The sequence below is a fragment of the Tupaia chinensis genome, unplaced genomic scaffold, assembly GCF_000334495.1.
Source record: "Tupaia chinensis unplaced genomic scaffold, TupChi_1.0 Scaffold000561_1, whole genome shotgun sequence".
NCBI lineage: Eukaryota > Metazoa > Chordata > Mammalia > Scandentia > Tupaiidae > Tupaia > Tupaia belangeri.
The window spans coordinates 2,588,598-2,607,486 of NW_006160074.1; the positions used below are offsets into that span (position 1 = coordinate 2,588,598).

Consider the following 18,889-nt stretch of genomic DNA (forward strand, 5'->3'; position numbering starts at 1 on the left):
GAGACCAGCAAGCAAATGTTGTCATGGTTTTGTCGCTGGACTTCCACAAAGTGGACTGCGGTTCAAGTCCCAGACCTGATGGCTTGAAACGCACACTGGGTGCGTGCGTGTGCGTGCATGCCCAAGATCCCGAGAGGAGAATGGAAGAGAAGGGATTGCGGCGTGGCCACCCCCTCTGGGGGGTGATTTCTCACTTCCTGTCTCTCTGCCTCTCTCTGTCTCTCTGGTGAGCACATGTGCCCTATAGCAAAAACCTCGATCTAAAAAAAAAAGAGAAAGAAAGAGAAAACGGAGAAAGAAAGAGAGGGAGAGAGAGAAAACCTCTCTGTGGCTCCCATCTGCCTTCGGTGTCACTCTCTTGACTCCTGAGCGGCCTCCCAGACACTGTACAACCTTCCCTCAGCTATGCTCTCCAGCCCTGCGTCTCCCCACACCCTCCCTGCCCTGACAAGCCCCATTCCCGCTGTGACCCAGGTACCAGCCCTGGTGAGCTCCGAGGATCGAGGATCGAGGATCGAGGATCTCGTGCCTTTTCCCGACCGCAGCTGCCCCTTCCCGTTTTGTCCGCTCAAGCAGCACTTGCCCATGCTCCGAGACCACGCTGAGATCTCCCTTCCGTGGAAACTTTCTGCCCGCCCTGAGTGCACAGTGAGTTGCTCCCTCCGACCAGATAATCAGCTTAGTGCTGTCCACACCGCCGGGGCCCCTCGAGCTCCAAGGGCAGCACTGATTCTAACTTCTGTGTCCCCAGAGCATACCACGGTGCCATGACATTCACAAGGGATGGCTGTTACTCAATGAATGAATGAAGGCCCCACGGGGCAGCGATGTGGCTAGAGTCCAGGAGCGCTGTAACTCCAGCCACTCCGACTTCAAGGACTACATTTCATCATTCGTCAATCTCTTGGGGTGTTTGTTTGTTTGTTTGTTTGTTTTGACAGGTTTTTGCTATAGGGTGCATGTGCTTGCCAGACAGACAGACAGAAAGAAAGAAATTATCCCTCGGGGTGATGGCCACGCCACAATCCCTTCTCCTCCACTCTCCTCTTGGGATCTTGGGCACACATGCACATGTACCCGGTGTGAGTTTGAGCCACCGAGTCTGAGACTTGCGCCACAGTTGACTACATGGGAGTCCAGCGACATAGCTATTATGCCATCTATTGGTCTCGGTTTTGTGGTATTTTTTTTTTTTTTAGGAATTATTTATTTTATTTATCTTATTTTTTTAGAGGTCTTTGCCTTAGGGTACATGTGCTTACCAGAGAGAGATGGAGACAGAGATGGTGAGAGATAAAGTGAGAAATCACCCTCCCGGGGGGGTGACCATACCACAATCCCTTCTCCTCCATTCTCCTCTTAGAATCTTGGGCACGCACGCACATGTGCCCAGTGTGATTTTCAAGGCACCGGGTCTGGAATCCAAACTGCAGTAGGCCATGTGGGAGTCCAGCAACATAACTGCTATACCATCTACCAGCTCTTATTATTTTTAATTTGGTGTAGACCATGTGTGCTCACCAGAGAGACACAAAGAAAGACAGAGAGAGGAAAGTAAAAAAAACAAGCTGCCAGATCCGGGACCCGAACCATGTGGAGCCCAGCTCCTTAACCGCCACTGGCCCCTGTCAGTCTCTTATTAAGCACCAATTACACACCAGTCACTGTGTTGTTCCCTAGGGTACAAAACACAGAGCAGGCCTGGCCCTCAGAAACCCACAGGCAGAAGACCGAATGGCAGGTTCACAGACAGCACACACATCTCTCCCTGTGGTGCAGGTAGAAGGGCTACGGGAATTCCAGGGACCCCAATCTGGATGGAGGTTGGGGGAGTCACTGGCTGTGGTCTGAATGTATGTGTTCCCCAAGTTCATATGTTGAAATCCTCACCCCAAGGTGATGGTATTAGGAGGTGGGACCTTTGGGAGGTGACTAGGCTATGGAAGTGGAGTCCTCGTGAATGGGAGTAGTACCCTTATAAAAGGCCCCTTCCACACACGACAACGCAGTACTGAACCAGGAAGGAGGCCCTCTCCAGACACCAAATTTCATGGTCTCTCCATCTCGGACTTCCAGCTCCCAGAACAGCAAGAAATAAGGTTCTATTGTTAGAGCCAGCAGGTGGTATGGTGGCTAAGGGCACTGGACTCCCACGTGGCCAACTGAGGTTTGAGTCCTGGACCAGGCGACTTGCTTTCTCATTCTCTCTTCTCTCTCTCTCTCTCTCTCTCTCTTCTCTCTCTCTCTCTCTCTCTCTCTCTTCCTCCCTCCCTCCCTTTCTTACTCTCTCTCCTCTCTCTCTTTCCGTCCCTCCCTCTGTGGTCAAATTTAAATTAATTAATTATTGAAAAAAAGAAATAAATTTCTTTTATTAGTCACACAGTCATAGCCATAAAGGACTGTTTCTACATCTCCACTCTCTGCCCCACATCCCCGGAGGTCACGTTCCCAAAGGCCAGCCACCAGGTCGAAGCAGTTGCGCTCTGAGTGGCATCGCCAGGTGAACACACATGCGAGCATGCCTTGCCCGTGGGTGGAGCCACAGGAGAGGCCTGAGCCTCTCAGCACTCAGGCTAAGCGCACGCGTAGGAGGGAGGGCAGAAGACCCCGGACAGCAGAGCGTCTCCGACCGCCACACAGCACGGAGCCTTTGCACCCTAGGTCTCAGCTGGAACTCCCCAGCAGCGCCCAAGACAAGGCAGGTGCTGTTTTTGCCCCTGTTTTCAGAAGGACAAACCAAGATTCAGAGAGATGGAAAGGATTTGCCCCGCCTTCTGCCTGGTCAGCGGAAACGCCGGCTCTGGATCTTTCCTCCCCAGGCATCTGCTGGGCCTCTCTGGGCATCGGGCACCCCAAGGCAAAAGGGACACAGTCCCGGCCCCTCAGAGGGGACAGCCGCAAAGTGGCAAGAGCACAGACACAGGCTCTGTGTGAGCCCCCCACTCCGACTTCCCACGGAGCGGCATGAGCTGAGCTCGTTGCTAACCTCTGCACCTGCCGTGTTAGCCTCAGTTCATAAAACTAACTTGCGGGCCAGCAGTTGGCGTGGTGGTTAAGGGGCTGGACTCCCTCACAGCTGACCATGGTTCTATTCCTAGAACGGCGACTTGCTTCCTCTCTCCCTCTGATCAAACTGAAGAAGAATAAATACAATTAAGTAATTCTAAAAAAAAAAAAATCTAAACCTGGCCTGCCTCATGCATGAAAGCTCCAAATGCCCGCCTCAGCTCAGAGTAAAGTCCAGCCCCTTAGCAGGGCCCCTGTTCCCTTACCCAGCTCATTTTCTAGCTCTGTCCGCCCCTCGTCCCAACCTCAGCTGCACTGGCCACCCAGCGGTGCCTGGAGCAGGACAAGCACCTCTAACCTCTGACCTTTGCCCTTCTTGTCTGTCTTCTGGACATTCTCCCTCCAGGTGGACACCTGGCTGACTCAGGTCCACCTCCTCACAGAGGCTATCCCTGGTCACTGCATCCAAAACGGAACACAGGGGTCAGCAGGTGGCATGGTGGTTGAGGCCCTGGATTCCCATAGCGCTGACCACAGTTTGAGTCCCAGACCTAGCAGCTTAGAGTCTCACTTTTCCTCTCTCTCCTTCTCTCTCACTCTGTCTGTCTGTCTCTGGTGAGCACGTGTGCCCTGTTGCAAATTTAAAAATAATAATAATATAATAATGATAAATAAAATTAAATAACTAATTATTTAAAAAAGAGAAGTGAGACAGTCCTTGTCCCCTGTGAGGGACAACCATACAGTGGCAAGTGCACAGGCTGAACCTTGACTCTTGACGTGGGGACATTCTTGTCTTCTCGAGGGGACAGTCCTTCAAGGCGTTCTCTATCATATGACGTGATGCTACACGTGTGCTGACCGTGTGTTTATGACCTTCCCGCCTCGTACCTCGTACCCGAGGGTGAGAACATGCCCATTTTGTTCACTACCACATCCTTGTGCCTAGAACAGTGCTTGGCACGTACTAGGACCTCAGAAAGTTTTCATTACATGAATGAATCAATGCCTCTCAACTTCCTCCCCCTTTAAAGTGATTCCTACAGGGGCCAGTTAGGGCATTGGGTCCCACATGGCCAACTGCAGTTCGAGTCCTGGACCTGGAGGCTTAAAAATCACACTAGGCACATGTGTATGCATGCCCAAAATCCCGGGAGGAGAATGGAGAAGGTATTTCAGTGTAGCATCCCAACTGGGGGACGATTTCTCACTTTCCCTCTCACAATTTTTTTTCTCTCTCTCCCTAGCAAGCACATATCTTATGGCAAAAAAAAAAAAAAAATCCTGAAAAATAAAATAAAATAAGAGATTTCTGGGACCAGCAGTTAGCATAATGGCTATGTCTCTGGACTCCCACGTAGTCGACCACGGTTCGAGTCCCGGACCCGGTGGCTTAAACTCACGCTGGCGCGTGTGCGTGCATGCCCAAGATCCCAAGAGGAGAATGGAGGAGAAGGGATTGCGGCTTGGCCATCCCCCCTGGGGGGGTGATTTTTCGCTTTCTGTCTCTCTGTCTCTCTCTGTCTCTCTCTGTCTGTCTGGCGAGCGCACGTGCCCTGTAGCAAAAACCTCTCCAAAAAAAATAAAATAAAATAAAAATATAAAAGATTCCTATAGGGCCAGCACATGGCGTGGAGGTTAAGCTGCTGGGTCCCACGTGGCTGGCTGCATGGTTTGAGCCCTGATTCCAGCAGCTTGAAAATCACACTGGGATCCTGTGTGTGCGTGCACTAAATCCTGAGAGAATAGAGGAAAAGGGATCCTGTCGTGGTCACCCCCCCAGGGGCAACGTCTCCTCTCTCCCTAGCAAGCTATGGGGCCAGCACATGGCGTGGAGGTTAAGCTGCTGGGTCCCACGTGGCTGGCTGCATGGTTTGAGCCCTGATTCCAGCAGCTTGAAAATCACACTGGGATCCTGTGTGTGCGTGCACTAAATCCTGAGAGAATAGAGGAAAAGGGATCCTGTCGTGGTCACCCCCCCAGGGGCAACGTCTCCTCTCTCCCTAGCAAGCACACAAGCCCCGTGGTAAAAAAAAAAAAAAAAAAAAGTAAATAAATAAAATAAATCCCTGCAGCCACACGGTTCCAACGGTCACACGATGCAGGAGGCGTGGAGCTGGTGCCGGCACACAGGAACGGTAGCGACAGTTATCGTTATCCTCGTCCCCATTGCCATCGCATGAGGGAGACAGGTGCGAAACTGCCGTGTGGGGAAGGCACGTCCTCCTGGGCCCCTGCTCCCCTTTGGGGCTCACACAGCAGCCCCTCCATCTGCCTGAAGAACAGGGTCCCAGGCTTTGGCCCAGGCTGTCAGGGTCACCCTCAGGGTCAGGAGACCTCTGGGCCCCGCCTGGGCTGGGGGCAGTGGGCAGAGCCAGGAGCAGGCCTCGGAAACCCGTGATTTCCCCCAGAAGCAGGCCCCACATCAAAGCCAATCTCCCAGGGGCGAGGCCTGGCGATAAATGGAAGATTAAAGAAGACCTCGGTCTCCACAGGCCACAGGGAGAGGCGCCGGCAGGCGACCACAGCGGGGAGGCCCAGCAGCCCTGGCAGCAACTATCTCGGGGGGCAAGAGGAGGGAAAGGGCCTGGGCCTGGGGAAGGGGGTCCAGGGAGGATCACCCTAGGACGGAGTTGGACTCTTGGCCCACCCCTCCAGTCCATGCCGGCTTCTTACCCTGTCCCAGCCAGGACACCCGGGAGGCTTAGTAGAGGAAGCCCTGGGCCTCTTCAAGTGAGTCTGTTTGGTCATTGGGTTTGGTCATTGGGGTTTGCTCCCACCAGCCGGAGAGCCTGTAATGAGGACCTCCTGGCCTCAGTCTTCCTCCCCAGGGAAGGTCTGTAATTAGTGCAAGAGGCGAGGCTGGGGAAGCGCAGACAATGTCATTTGAACCAGAATGAGACAGGGCTCGATTGCTAGTCTGCACTTTTTCTTTTTTTTTTCTGGTGCCATTTCATATACAAACCTCCAGCAAGCTTAACCCTTTCCTGTCTGGGCCCCAATGCTGGGGTTTCAGCTTAACATGCAGGTTAACGTGACAGGATCCCATATGGCTAAGTGCCCAGTTCGAGTCCCAGACCCAACGGCTTGAAAAACCCACCAGGTGCATGTGCATGCATGCCCAAAATTCGGAGAGAATGGAAAAGAAGGAATTGCAATATGGCCATCCCTGCTGGGGGCTGCTTTCTCACTTTCCCTCGTTCTGTATTGTTCTCTCTCTCTATCTCAGGCGAGCACACTAATGGATAGTCTGAACCTTTCCTGCCCCCCACCCTAATTCAGGTGAGGTATGGTTTTGGTCTCCCCAATCATCCAAGACTTGCTGAGTATCCAGACACCATGCACTAAGGGAAGGCAAAGTAAAGAAAGAAATCTCTTCTCCTGCCAACCAGGAGGTGACAGTCCTCTGAGCAGTAGAGGAATGTACACTAGTGACAGATGACAAGCAAGGCCAGGCACGGTGACAAGAAGGAAGCTGCAGGCAGGCAGAGGAGACCAGGTGGGCACGTGGAGGGCTGGCAGGGGGAAGCCCTGTGAATGTGTGGGAGGGAACCGTCTTCCTGGAGCACGGGTCTTTTGCGATCGGGGCCAGAGGACTAAACCCAGAGGGCGAGGGGAGGCTGGAAAAGCCAGTCCTACATGGAGATCAACGTCAGAGTCATGGCTTCCTCCCCCGGCCTCCTGAACGCCTTGTTCCAGATCCCTGGGCTGCAGTTCATCCCGCTCCGGACTGCAGCCTGTGTGACACAGGCTGGCTCCCCACCCGCCTCTGGGCACACAGAGCTTCATCTGCTCACCTGCAGCCTCGGTGCCCCATCTCTGAGCCTGGCACATGAGAGACACTCGGTCAATGCTCACTGGGGGCCAGCCCGTGGTCTGGTCGTTAAGGCAGGTGGATACTACGTGGCTGATGGCACGGTTGGAATCTCAGAATGGGCACGTTGAAAAACGTGTCGGGTATGTGTGCCTGTGTGCCTGAAATCCCAAAAGGAGGGCGAGAGGGAAGAGAGGAGCTTGTGTTGTGACCATGTCATGGGGGAGGTGCCTTTTTGCTTTCTCTCTCCCTCTCTCTCACTCTCTCAAGTGTACACACCCGCTAGCAACGGTTTTTAGAAAGAGTACAAAGTGCTCATTGAATAACTAGTTGGGCCTGAAGGCGCGGGTGGGAGAAATAGGGCACAGTCTGCCTCTACAGCCTTCCCAGGAGAGGCACGAACTGTGGCTCTGCTGCCCTCGCAAATCACGTTCTGGTCTCCAGAACAGATAAAGAGCTTCTAGAAATCAATAAGAAAAGGCCGACATGAACTTTTTTTAAAGGTTTTTGCTATAGGGCACATGCGCTCACTGGACAGAGACAGAGAGATGGAATGTGACAAATCACTCACAGGAGGGTGGTCACGCCACAGTCCCTTCTCCATTTTCCTCCTGGGGTTTTGGGCATGTACGCACATGTGCCCAGTATGGCTTTCAAACTACTGGGTCCAGGACTCGAACTACAGTAGGTCATGTGGGAATCTAGCACCTTAATCACCACTCTAAGAACCAGTAGTTAGCGTAATGGCTATGTCGCTGGACTCCCATGTAGCCAACCATGGTTCGAGTCCTGGACCTGGCGGCTTAAACTCACGCCGACTGAGTGTGCGTGCCTGTACAAGATCCCAAGAGGAGAAGGGATTGTGACGTGGCCATCCCCCTGAGGGGTGATTTCTCGCTTTCTGTTTCTCTGTCTCTCTCTGTCTTTCTGGCGAGCGCATGCACCCTATAGCAAAAATCTCTCAAAAAAAAAAAAAAATCACCACTCTACCTGTTTGTCCTCAGCCATGAATTTTTTTTTTTTGAGAGGTTTTCGCTATAGGGCGCGTGCACTCGCCAGACAGACAGAGAGAGACATAGAGACAGAAAGCGAGAAATCACCCCCCAGGGGGGATGGTCACGCCGCAATCCCTTCTCCTCCATTCTCCTCTCGGGATCTTGGGCGAACACGCCCATGCGCCCGGCCTGAGTTTTAAGTCCCCTGGTCCGGGACACGACCCACGGTGGACTATGTGGGAGTCCAGCGACATAGCCATTACGCTAACTGCTGGTTCCCCCAGCCATGAATTTTAAAAGGTCAAAGAATAGGAATAAGGTCTACAGAAAAGGAATTATTAATTGCTCTAGGACATCTAAAATATGCTCAATCTGACTGAAAAAAAAATGCAAATTAAAATTGCATTGGCAGGGCCAGACAGCAGTGCAGTGGTAAAACACAATGCTCTTCAAGGCTGGCGCACAGGGGAGGGTCCCCGGTTCATGTCCAAAGACCTCTCTGTACTCTAGGTCCGTGTGTGCCCCTGATCTGGGCTGGCTGAGGCTGGGGCTGGATCACAGGATCAAGACCCTAAGAAGACCCTGCCCTCTGTCTGCCTCCCTCTCTGTCTCTCTTACTCATGGAATAAATAAATAAACTTTTGTTTATTACCAGAAGGCACATACACTCACCAAAGAGAGACAGAGAGAGGGCGAGGGGTGAACGCCCACCCCCATAAGGTGTGGTCACACCACAGCCCCTCCTCTTTCATTTCTCCCTCCTTTTGGGATTTGGGACACACACACCCAGTATGTTTTTTCAAACCTCCAAGGCCAGGATTCAAACTGCAGTAGACCTTGTAAGTTCCAGCTCTCTTTAATCACGAAGCTACTGGCTGGCTCAATTTAAAAAAAAAAAAAAAAAAAAGCGTCAAGGGCGGACAGCCCAGCAGGTGGCATGGTGGTTAAGGTGCTGGAATTCCTACATGGCTGATCATGGTTCGATTCCTGGACCTGGTGGCTTGCTTTCTCACTCTCCCTCTCTTTCTCTCTCTGTCTTTGGCAAAATTCATGTGAAAAACAATAATAACAATAATAAATAAATAAATAATTCTTAAAAAAAAAACAAAAGTGCTAGAGGGACCAGCAGATGGCATAATGGTTACGTCACTGGACTCCCATGTGGTCAACCATGGTTCGAGTCCTGGATCCAGTGACTTAAAACTCACGCTGCGTGGGACCAGCAGTTAGCTATGTTGCTGGACTCCCATGTAGTTGACTGCAGTTCAAGTCCCAGAACCAGTGACTTAAACTCACACCGGGTACCTGTACGTGCATGCTCAAGATCCTGAGAGGAGAATGGAGGAGAAGGGATTGTGGCGTGGCCAACCCCCCTGGGGGGTGTTTTCTCACTTTCTGTCTCTCTGTCTCTTTCTATCTTTCTGGTGAGCGTACACGCCCTATAGCAAAAACCTCTCTCAAAACAAAACAAAACAAAACAAAACAACAAGCTGGACACATGTGCGTGCATGCCCAAGATCCCAAGACGAAAATAGAGAGAAAGGGATTGTGGTGTAGCCATCCCCCAGAGGGATGATTTCTCATTTTCTGTCTCTCTGTCTCTCTCTATCTCTCCAGCAAGTACACACATCCTATAGAAGAAAAAAAAAAAACTCTCAAAAAAAAAAAAAAAAGCACTAGAGACCTTTTCTTATCAGATTAGAAAGACCCAAAAGTCTGAGAAAAGTTTCCGTTTGAGACTGTAGAGAAACCAACCATGTCGTGTAATGCTGGTAGGCGGGTAAATGGGGGGAGACAGTTGAGAATGTGTGTCAACGTTACACGTGCACGTTCGCTTTGACCCAGCATCCCACTTTTGAGACTTAGCCTACATATACGCAGTGCTTGAACAAGGCTATCATTTCAGCATTGTTTGGTGTAGTAAAAACCTGGAAATGAGCCAAGTGCCCATCAGCTGGGGACAAGTAAATAAACTATGGTACATTCATACAATGGGTGGCTCCAAAGCTATTAAAAAAAAGAATGAGGAAGTTCTCTGTGTTCTAATATTGGAAGATCTCCAAAGCAGATAAAGCAAAGAGAAAAAATAAGGGGATGCAAAGTAGTGTGTATAATACTCTCTTTTTTTGTTAAAATAAATAAAGAAATATCTATACACCTATTCATGGGTGTGTACAAGTAAACCCACACACGGCATCAAAAAATATCCAAGAGGAGGCCAGCAGGAGGCATGGTGGTTAAGGCGCTGGGCTCCCCATATGACCAACTGCGGTGGACCTGGTGGCTTGAAAATTATGCCATGCACATCTGCATGCGTGCCCAAGATCCCAGGAGGAGAATGAAGGAGAAGGGATTGCAGCATGGCTGTCTTCCTTGGAGGGTGGGTTTTCACTTTCCCTCTCACTGTCTCTCTCAGTGTTTCTCCAGCAGACAAGAACATGCACCCTATGGCAAAAACCTTTAAAAAGGGACCAGCGGATGGCATAATGGCTATATCGCTGAACTCCCATGTAGTTGAACACGGTTTGAGTCCCAGACCCTGTGGCTTAAACTCACGCTGGGTGCGTGTGCGTGCGTGCCCAAGATCCCAAGAGGAGAATGGAGGAGAAGGGATTGTGGTGTGGTCATCCGTCCTGGGGGGTGATTTCTCACTTTCTGTCTGTCTCTGTCTTTCTGGCGAGCGCATGCGCCCTATAGCAAAAACCTAAACAAAAACCTCTAAAAAAAAAAAAAAAAAAAAGAAAAGAAAACTTAAAAAAAATAAAGAAGAATGTCCGAGGAAGTCAGAGAACTGATAAGATCTGCTTGGAGAGTGGGAACTTGATGGTTAGGGATGCAGAGATGGGAGATTATGTTTCCTTGTGTTCCTTTTTTATTTTTTGAATCATGTGAATGTATTATCTATTCAGCTAGTTTTATTTTTTTGTTAGAGGGAGTTTTTGCTACAGGGCATGTGCGCTCGCTGGAAAGGAACGGAGACAGAAAGCAAGGAAGTACCTCCAAGGGGGAATGGCCTTGCTGCAAACTCTTCTCCATTCTCCTCTTGGGATTTTGGGCACACACGCACAAGCGCCCCATGTGAGTTTTAAGCCACCAGGTCCAGGACTCGAATTGCAATCAACTACGTGGGAGTCCAATGACATAGCCATTACACCATCTGCTGGGCCCTATTCTACCAATTTTAAAAGACAAAAACAACAGAACAAAACTTCCACCCAGGATCGGAGGTTCTGGAAGTCTTCCCAAGTGGCAGGGGGAGGTCTGCTAGCTGCTCCTCTGTCATTTTCCCTTCCTTATTCCCGCCAGGTTTTCCTGAGACTTTAGAGTCCAATAAATGGTGCCACTATCCCAACTCATGCATTGAGAACACAGACTCTGAAGTCAGACCACATCGCTGTGTTACCTTGGGCAAGTTACTTTAGCTCTCTGGGCCTCAAGGAAACAGGGTAAACTTAGTACCTGCCTGGGAGGTGGCAAAATGTAAATGAGAAGACTTAGCCTACATCCTGTAATAAATACTATATTGTATGAGCGCATCAGACTCATTGTTCAAACTCTCCGCCAATGTTTATTGGATTGCTGGTCTTTGTCTCATTGATTTATGAGCGCTCTTTATGGATTCAGAAGACAGAGATATGCATGGCTAGCCGCAGAGCACTGAACGGCAATGGAGCCCCAGTAAATGGCAGTTCGTGGAAATCATTATATTTCTTTCTTTCTTTCTTTTTGAGAGAGAGTGAGGTTTTTTGTTTTTGTTTTTTTGTTTGTTTGTTTGTTTGTTGGGTTTGGTTTTTTTTTTGCTATAGGGTATGTGGGTTCACCAGAGACAGAAAATAAGAGATCATCCCCCGGGGGGATGGCCATACCACAATCCCTTCTCCTACATTCTTCCCTTGGGATTTTGGGCTCACATGCATGTGCACCCAGAGTGAGTTTCAAGGTGCCAGGCTCAGGACTTGAACCGTGGTCAACCACGTGGGAGTCCAGCACCTTAACCACTACACCACCTGCTGGCCCTGAAAATCATTGTATTTCTGTGGTTACTTTTCCTCCACTCATGTAGCTGTCTAGAGGCATCTCTGGGGCTCATCTGGACAACACCAAGGAGTGGCATCATTTTAGCTTTTTTTTTTTTTTTTAATTTGGGACCAGCAGTTGGTGTAATGCTGGACTCCCATGTAGTCAACCGCAGTTTGAGTCCCAAACCCAGTGGCTTCAACTCAACGCCGGGTGCGTGTGCGTGCATGCCCAAGATCCCGAGAGGAGAACGGAGGAGAAGGGGGTGATTTCTCGCTTTCTGTCCCTCTGTCTTTCTGGAGAGCACATGTGCCCTATAGCAAAAATCTCTCAAAAAAAAAAAAGAGAGAGAGAGAGAAATTAAAAATTAAAATTTCCAGAGGATAAGTATACTTACCAGAGAGAGACACAGAAAGAGAAAGTGAGACGGCACCCCCCCATAGGGAATGGTCACGCTGCAATCCCTTCTCCTCCATCTCTCTCCCCCCTCTCAGGATTTCGGGCACATATGCACAGGTATCTGGCATGTTTCTTGAGCTGCCAGGTCTAGGACTTTAACCATGAGATCAGTTGTATGGGATCCACCTACCCTAACCACTATGCCACAGGCTTGCCCAAGGAATGGCATCTTACTCACTGGCGCTATGACTCTGTGTCTATGGGTCTCACCTGGGTGGTCAGAGGTGGTCATTCCCCGAGGCATACCCAGCTACAGCTCTCGAAACCACACCCCCTGCTCTAGATCAGACTCATTCTTTGTGTCTTCTCCAAGAGTCCCCAGATTTTTTTTCTTTTTTTTTGAGAGGTTTGCGCTATAGGACGCGTGCGCTAGCCAGACAGACATAGACAGAGAGACAGAAAGTGAGAAATCACCCCCCAGGGGAGATGGCCATGCCGCAGTCCCTTCTCTTCCATTCTCCTTTTGGGATCTTGGTTACGCACACACATGCGCCCGGCATGAGTTTTAAGCCACCAGGTCCGGGACGCGAACCACGGTCGACTACATGGGAGTCCAGCGACATAGCCATTACGCTAACTGCTGGTCCTGGGTCCCCAGATTTAAAGAGCACCTGTGTGATGCCAGCCCCTGTAAGAAATGGCTTCACTGGTGAGCATGTGTCAGGCCACCCCTAGGAAACCTTAAGTCCTCATCATACAGAAGACAGCCTCCTGTGGGCAGGTCTGAGGGGTACTGAGGTTGGCACATAGGTCACAGAGTATACGCCATCAGGGCCCCACACCCCAAAGTTGGACACTTGGTGTTTGCTGGCCATTGAGCTGACAATTTGTTAAAAAAAAAAAAAAAAAGTGGCTCTCTTGGGTCCCCAGCCACTCCTCTTCTTCAGGGATTTGGCCTGCCCTTCAGTGTCGGAGGTTCCAGAAGCATCCCTCAGAGCATCTGGAATATATATTTGCTTTAACTGGTGATTGCCAAGTCTGGCCTGCTGGTTTTCTGTTTGTTCTGCCTAGCCGCAAGTGCTGGGGCTGGTCCCTGAGAACGGGGATGCCCAGGACCCCCAGGGCCTGCTCTCTGTGCCTGAGAGCAGCTGAGAACCCCAGCCTGGATCTGCTCCTCAGAGAGAGAAGCCTAGGTGAGAACTGTGGAAGTCAAAGGCCTGCAGCTCCCCCTGACTGCTGGTAACTTGTCCGATCCTATTCTGGTGGAGTAGGAAAATTAAATCACACAGGTGCGAGATCACATTTCCAGCTCTCCTGCCTAATAGCTGTGTGGCATTAGACAAAGAACATAAGCCCTCTGAGCCTCACTTTGTTCACCCAAAAAGTAAAAATGTATATTTCTCACTTCTAAAGTACTGGAGAAATCCTACTGACCATGCAATTAGCTGTGGTTTTTGTTTGTTTGGTTTTTGATTTTTTTTTTTTTAGAGATTTTTGCTATAGGGTGTGTGCACTCACCAGAGAGAAAGAGAGAAAGCAAGAAATCAGCCTCCAGGAGAATGGCCATGCTGCAATTGCTTCTCCTCCATTCTCCTCTTGGGATTTTGAGCACATATGCACACAGTCCCATCATGAGTTTTAGGCAGCCGGATCCGGGATTCAAACCACTGTCAACTACATGGGAGTCCAGCAATGTAACTATTATGCCAATTGCTGGTCCCTGCAATTAGCTGTTTTTTAATGGAGGAAAGAGTATATAGAGAAAGAAGGATAAAAATATAAGATGAAAAGCCGGCAGGTGGCTCAGTGTTTAAGGCACTGGATCCCACATGGCTGACAGTGTAGTTGGACCTGAAAACTGTACCAGGTGTGTGTGCATGCATGCTCAAAATCCCAAGACAAGAATGGAGGAAGAGGGATTGCAGCATGGCCATTCCCCTTGAAAGGTGTTTTCTTACTTTTCTCTCTGTCTCTCTCCAGTGAGCACACATATCCTATAGCAAAACTAAAAAATAAAATAAAATGAAATGTGATTTAAAAAAAATAGTAAGATAGGGACCAGCAGGTAGTTAAGGTGCTGGACTCCCATGTGGTGAACTATGGTTCATATCCTGGACCCAGTGACTTGAAAAATCATGGTGGGTTGGGGCTGGCAGGTGGCATGGTGGTTAAGGGCACTGGACTCCCACACAGCTGACCACAGTTCGAGTCCCAGACCTGGTGGCTTACTTTCTCACTGTCTCTGCCTCTCTCTCTCACTCTATCCCTCTCTGGTAAAATTAAAATAACTAAATAAATGGATAAATAAAGTTAAATAAAATAATTATTTGGGGGAAAAAAAAAAGAAAAGAAAATCACGCTGGGCACCTGTGCATGTGTGCCCAAAATCCAGAGAGGAGAATGGAGAAGGGATTGCAGTGTGACCATCTCCCCTAGGGAGTGTTTTCTCACTTTCCCTCTCTCTGTCTCTCTCTCTCCAGTGAGTACATGTGCCCTATGGCAGAAATAATAATAATAATAATAAATCTTTAAAAATAAATAAGATGAAGGCGGATGCGATTAGTTTGTAAAATGCAGCTCCATGAGATTCCGTTCCAGGAGGCAGACCTTAGCGATTGCATCTCTGAGCTGCCACACGGCCCAAGTGACCAGAGAAATATAACGAACTACAAAATCCAGAATGCCCATTCAATTAAAAATAGTTCCACTGCTTAGAAGAAGCCCTGAAGTCAAAGAAAAATCTTCTCCCCAGACCTCCTAAAGGGTCAGGTTGGGGGTGGGCTTGAGGACATGCGTTCAGGAGTGGTACTACGCCCCCAAACGCTTGACAGTGACCGTTGGCGAGGCAGCATACGGCAGGTGCTTCATAGGTGCCCATTTTCCTTCCTGCCTTCCAGGAAGTAGTATCTGTGAGACCAAACAGGTGGGCGAGCATTCAGCTCTTTAATCATTGGGCAAACACCTGCTGAATACCTACTTGTGCCAGACTCTGGCTGAGGTGTACGTAAAAATCCCCCTGAACCTGGTGTCTTCGCTGCTGTCCCCAGGCCCCCTGGTCTCAGAAGCTCTCTCCCTCCCACCCTGTTGGGACTCAGGACTCTACTCCCACCCAAGCCCGACTATAAAGCAGGAAGCCCTACTCCCGTGGCTTGCCCTCATTCCCTACATAGCTCCAGGCTGTGCGCTCCGACCACCACGTTCATGGAGCGTAGCCACATGCGAAAGCACGATTAATATTCCGCTCAGTCTCCTCCAGCCCTGCTGCCTATTGGGAGAAGATGGAAACCAGATTTGCAGCCGCACGCGCTGGCGTGGACATGCCCAGAGAGGAGGCCCACCCCTAGGTGTGAGCTGACGTTCTACCTGCAGAGATGCACGCTTGCACAGGTGGAAGCCCCACACTGAGGTCCACTTGACCGTCGTCCTGGATGGACGGTGCACACCGTGGGCTGCACGCTCAGCTCCCAGCCAATCACCGCCCAAAGGACACCTGGGCTCCTTACACACAGGACCACATCTGCTTTCCAGGCAGAGGGGGCAGAATCATAGCGGGTCACAGCTGGCAGGACAAAAGCTGAGACCGTCCTGTCTAACATCCTCGTTGTACAGGGGCAAGGCTTGACTGCTGCATTCTCCCTGGAACTGAACTGGGACCAGTTGCATTTGAGCAAAGGCTTTGATCTGCACGCCCGATGCTGCCTTCCTGCTTCCTGGTGACAAAGCCACCACAGCCTGGGAGGTCTGGGAAACTGAGGCATGGAACAGGTACTTGGCCAGGGCAGTAGCTGGTAGGCAGCTTCGGACTTTCCATGCCCGGCCCTTCCTCTGGGTCCTGTACCAAGCCTCGCCAGCTATAGGTGGGGCAGGATTTGCAGGGAGTGTCGCCGACAATGCGGACACTCACCACGGCAGGGAAAAACAACTGGCTTCGCTCGTTTTTTCTAGGATTACTTGAGACTTAGAGAGCAAGGGGGGCTGGAGGACCGGAGCCTGAATGTCCGTCTTTAGGGGCTGGAGCAGGTGGCCAGCCGGGGCTCTAGCGGCATCTAGAAGCAGAGTTGGGGCAGGTGACTGGAGCTGGAGGAGAGAAGGGTTTATTGAGAGCCGGAGAGCAAAGCAGGAAGCGGGTGGGGCTGTTCCCCGAGCTGCAGGCAGACAGAGGGCCAAGGGGCGGGCCTGCTTCCAGTCCAAAGATGGGACAGTAGAGCAGGGAAATTCAGGGAAAAGAAGCTAAAATAATTACCAGGAAAATGAGCTGGAAGGGAGGCAAGTGTTTTCTTAGTCCTTAAGGAACTTCAGTCTTCAGAGAATTTAAAGAGGAAAAAATCTATCTTTAAAGCCTTCCTTCAAGGCAGGGTGGCCCGTGATTCACTCACTGCTGAGGAAGGCTCTGGAAGGCCCTCCCCTCAGCTCCTGCCCCTCCCCAGTGAGCAAACCCGGTTCATCTGGGGTGAGTGGAAAGGGCCCCCAGTGTAGAGCGCGAAGGCCCAGATTTATTCCTGCCGCTGCCCCGCTGCCCCTCGAAGCTGGGCGACCTACGGCATGCCTCTTCTAGCTCCAGGCCAGGGTTTTCTATGTGATGAAGGAGTGGTAGGTCATCTAAACCCCTCAAGCCTCGGTTTTCTCACCTGTAGATTGGAGATGATAATAATGGCATGCTCCACTGAATCGAAGACGTCCCCAACTGTACGATGCACCATTCGTTTATGGATACTAAGAAGGAAGGACAGGCCAGGCATTGAACTATGACATACCATCCATTCTAAGACGCGTCCTGACCTCAGAGACGCTAAAATGTGCTTTTCAGAACCAGTGAAATGCGACGCTTATCTCGCGAGCCCTTCCAAGGATCAAGTGAGATAATATAGACAAAATATTTAGTGCCTGGCACAAAGCGAGTGCTCAGTAAATGTCAGGCATTTGTATGGTTCAGGGTGGAGGAGGGACGGGACCACAGGCCAGCAGGTGCAGAGCTCGGAGCAGGTGAGAGCAGGGGTCTGAAGCCTATCCCCACCTCCTGGCAAGGTGACACCCAGGGACTCTGTGCCAGCTGGTGCCAGCGGGGGGCCAGGGACTTGAGCCGTGCAGCCCGTTTTAGGGAACCACGAGAGAACAAAGGGCCCCGTCTGCACCCCGGAAGTCAACCTAATCTCCAGGATGAATATGTTTTCATTTCTCAGAAGTTCCTGTTAGAGCGTGCCAAAGCATTTTCCCTTTACCACCCAGGCAAACAAAGCAAGTTTACTTTGGGCGACCTTCTTACCGCCACGGGGCCTGCCTGCCATGTAAACACCCACCTCTCACTCTCTGGGAGGCTCCAGGCAGGGTCAGGAAAATCAGTGCACCAGGCCTCCTGAGGGCAGGGTCTTCACCCTCCCCTAGCCACTCCTGCCCACCGCCTGGCCCTGACCTGGAAAAGGCACAGTTCGGAAGATCCTTGGAGAGGATGGAACCCTAGGGGCATCGACGTCTCCTGCATTTTAACTATTTAGTTATTTATTTAAAATTTATTTATGGGGGTCCAGCAGGTGGTGTAGTAGTTAAAGTACTGGACTCAGATATGGCTGATCACGGTTCAAGTCCCAGACCCGGTGGCTTGAAATTCATGCTGGGCACGTGTGTGTGCGTACCCAAGATCCCAAGAGGAGTGTGGAGGAAGGGAGAAGGGATTGGGGTGTGGCCATTCCCCCTGAGGAGTGATTTCTCATTTTCTATCTCTCTGTCTCTCCAGCATACACGTATACCCTATAGCACAAATATTTTTTTAAAGAAAGCTTATTTATGCATTTATTCATTTTGTGGGTAAGAGAGACAGTCCCTCTCATAGGGTCTTGATGCCATGGACCATCCCCAGCTACAGCGGCCCTGGATGGCGGGCACACGCACGCCTGGTGTGCTCAGGGCAGCCTCTAGACGTGGGCCTAGACCTTTCCCATGTGGGTCAGCCTCTCAGAGAATTGCTTCTGACCGCACCAACCGTCAGGTCCCCCCTCCCTCACTTTATAGCCATGGAAACAGACCCAGAGAAGGGCGATGACTCTCCAATGATGTCAAAGTGCTGCAGCCCCCCGTTCTTGTCACAGCTCAGCCGGGCAGGAGCCTCTGTCTCCACCTGACTCTCACATGTCTGGGACAGGCAGGAAGTTTATCTCTGTCCTCTCTCTGCTGTGCGTCACTGACTGGACCAGGCTGTCTTCATGCATGAAGCATTGGCTTCCCAGCTGGGGCAGCTGCTGGGGAACCAGGTGTCCTGAGCCCATAACTGGAGGGGCTGCAGTTCACACCTTTCTCAACCTGGAGGTGGTGTTTGCAAGTGTCCCCTGATCCCTTCAAACAAGGGACCATCAGGGGCTGAGTCAGGGACCAGTGGCAATGAGGGGACGTGAGTGAGACTTGGCCTGTTAGGTCGGAAACCAGACTTCAGACCCGCGGAGCCATCTCATTTCCTCTCCTGGGACAGCTCTGAGATGTGACAGAAGGATGCACTGCAGGCCACCACCCACAGAAGGCTTTAGGAGAGTCCTCTGGTCTGCGCCCCACGATTCTGTCCAGTACTGCGTACGGCCTTGGTCTCCGTGTGCCCATCAGTACGGGCGTTGTGCAGGGCGTTGGGATTCCACATTCCACCTCTCACCCCTGCACCAGGCCTGCCGCTCCG

General features: G+C 50.9%; 1 protein-coding gene across 1 annotated transcript in view; it reads left to right on the plus strand.

Annotated features, from left to right (window-relative positions):
* Nucleotides 1-405: 405 nt before the first annotated feature.
* Nucleotides 406-18,889, plus strand: part of CREB3L1 (cAMP responsive element binding protein 3 like 1) — a 72,273-nt gene continuing 53,789 nt past the window's right edge. Inside the window, exon 1 of the mRNA XM_014591326.1 lies at nt 406-648. Within this exon, the coding sequence (XP_014446812.1) occupies nt 406-648 (243 nt within the window). The remainder of the gene's footprint in view (nt 649-18,889) is intronic.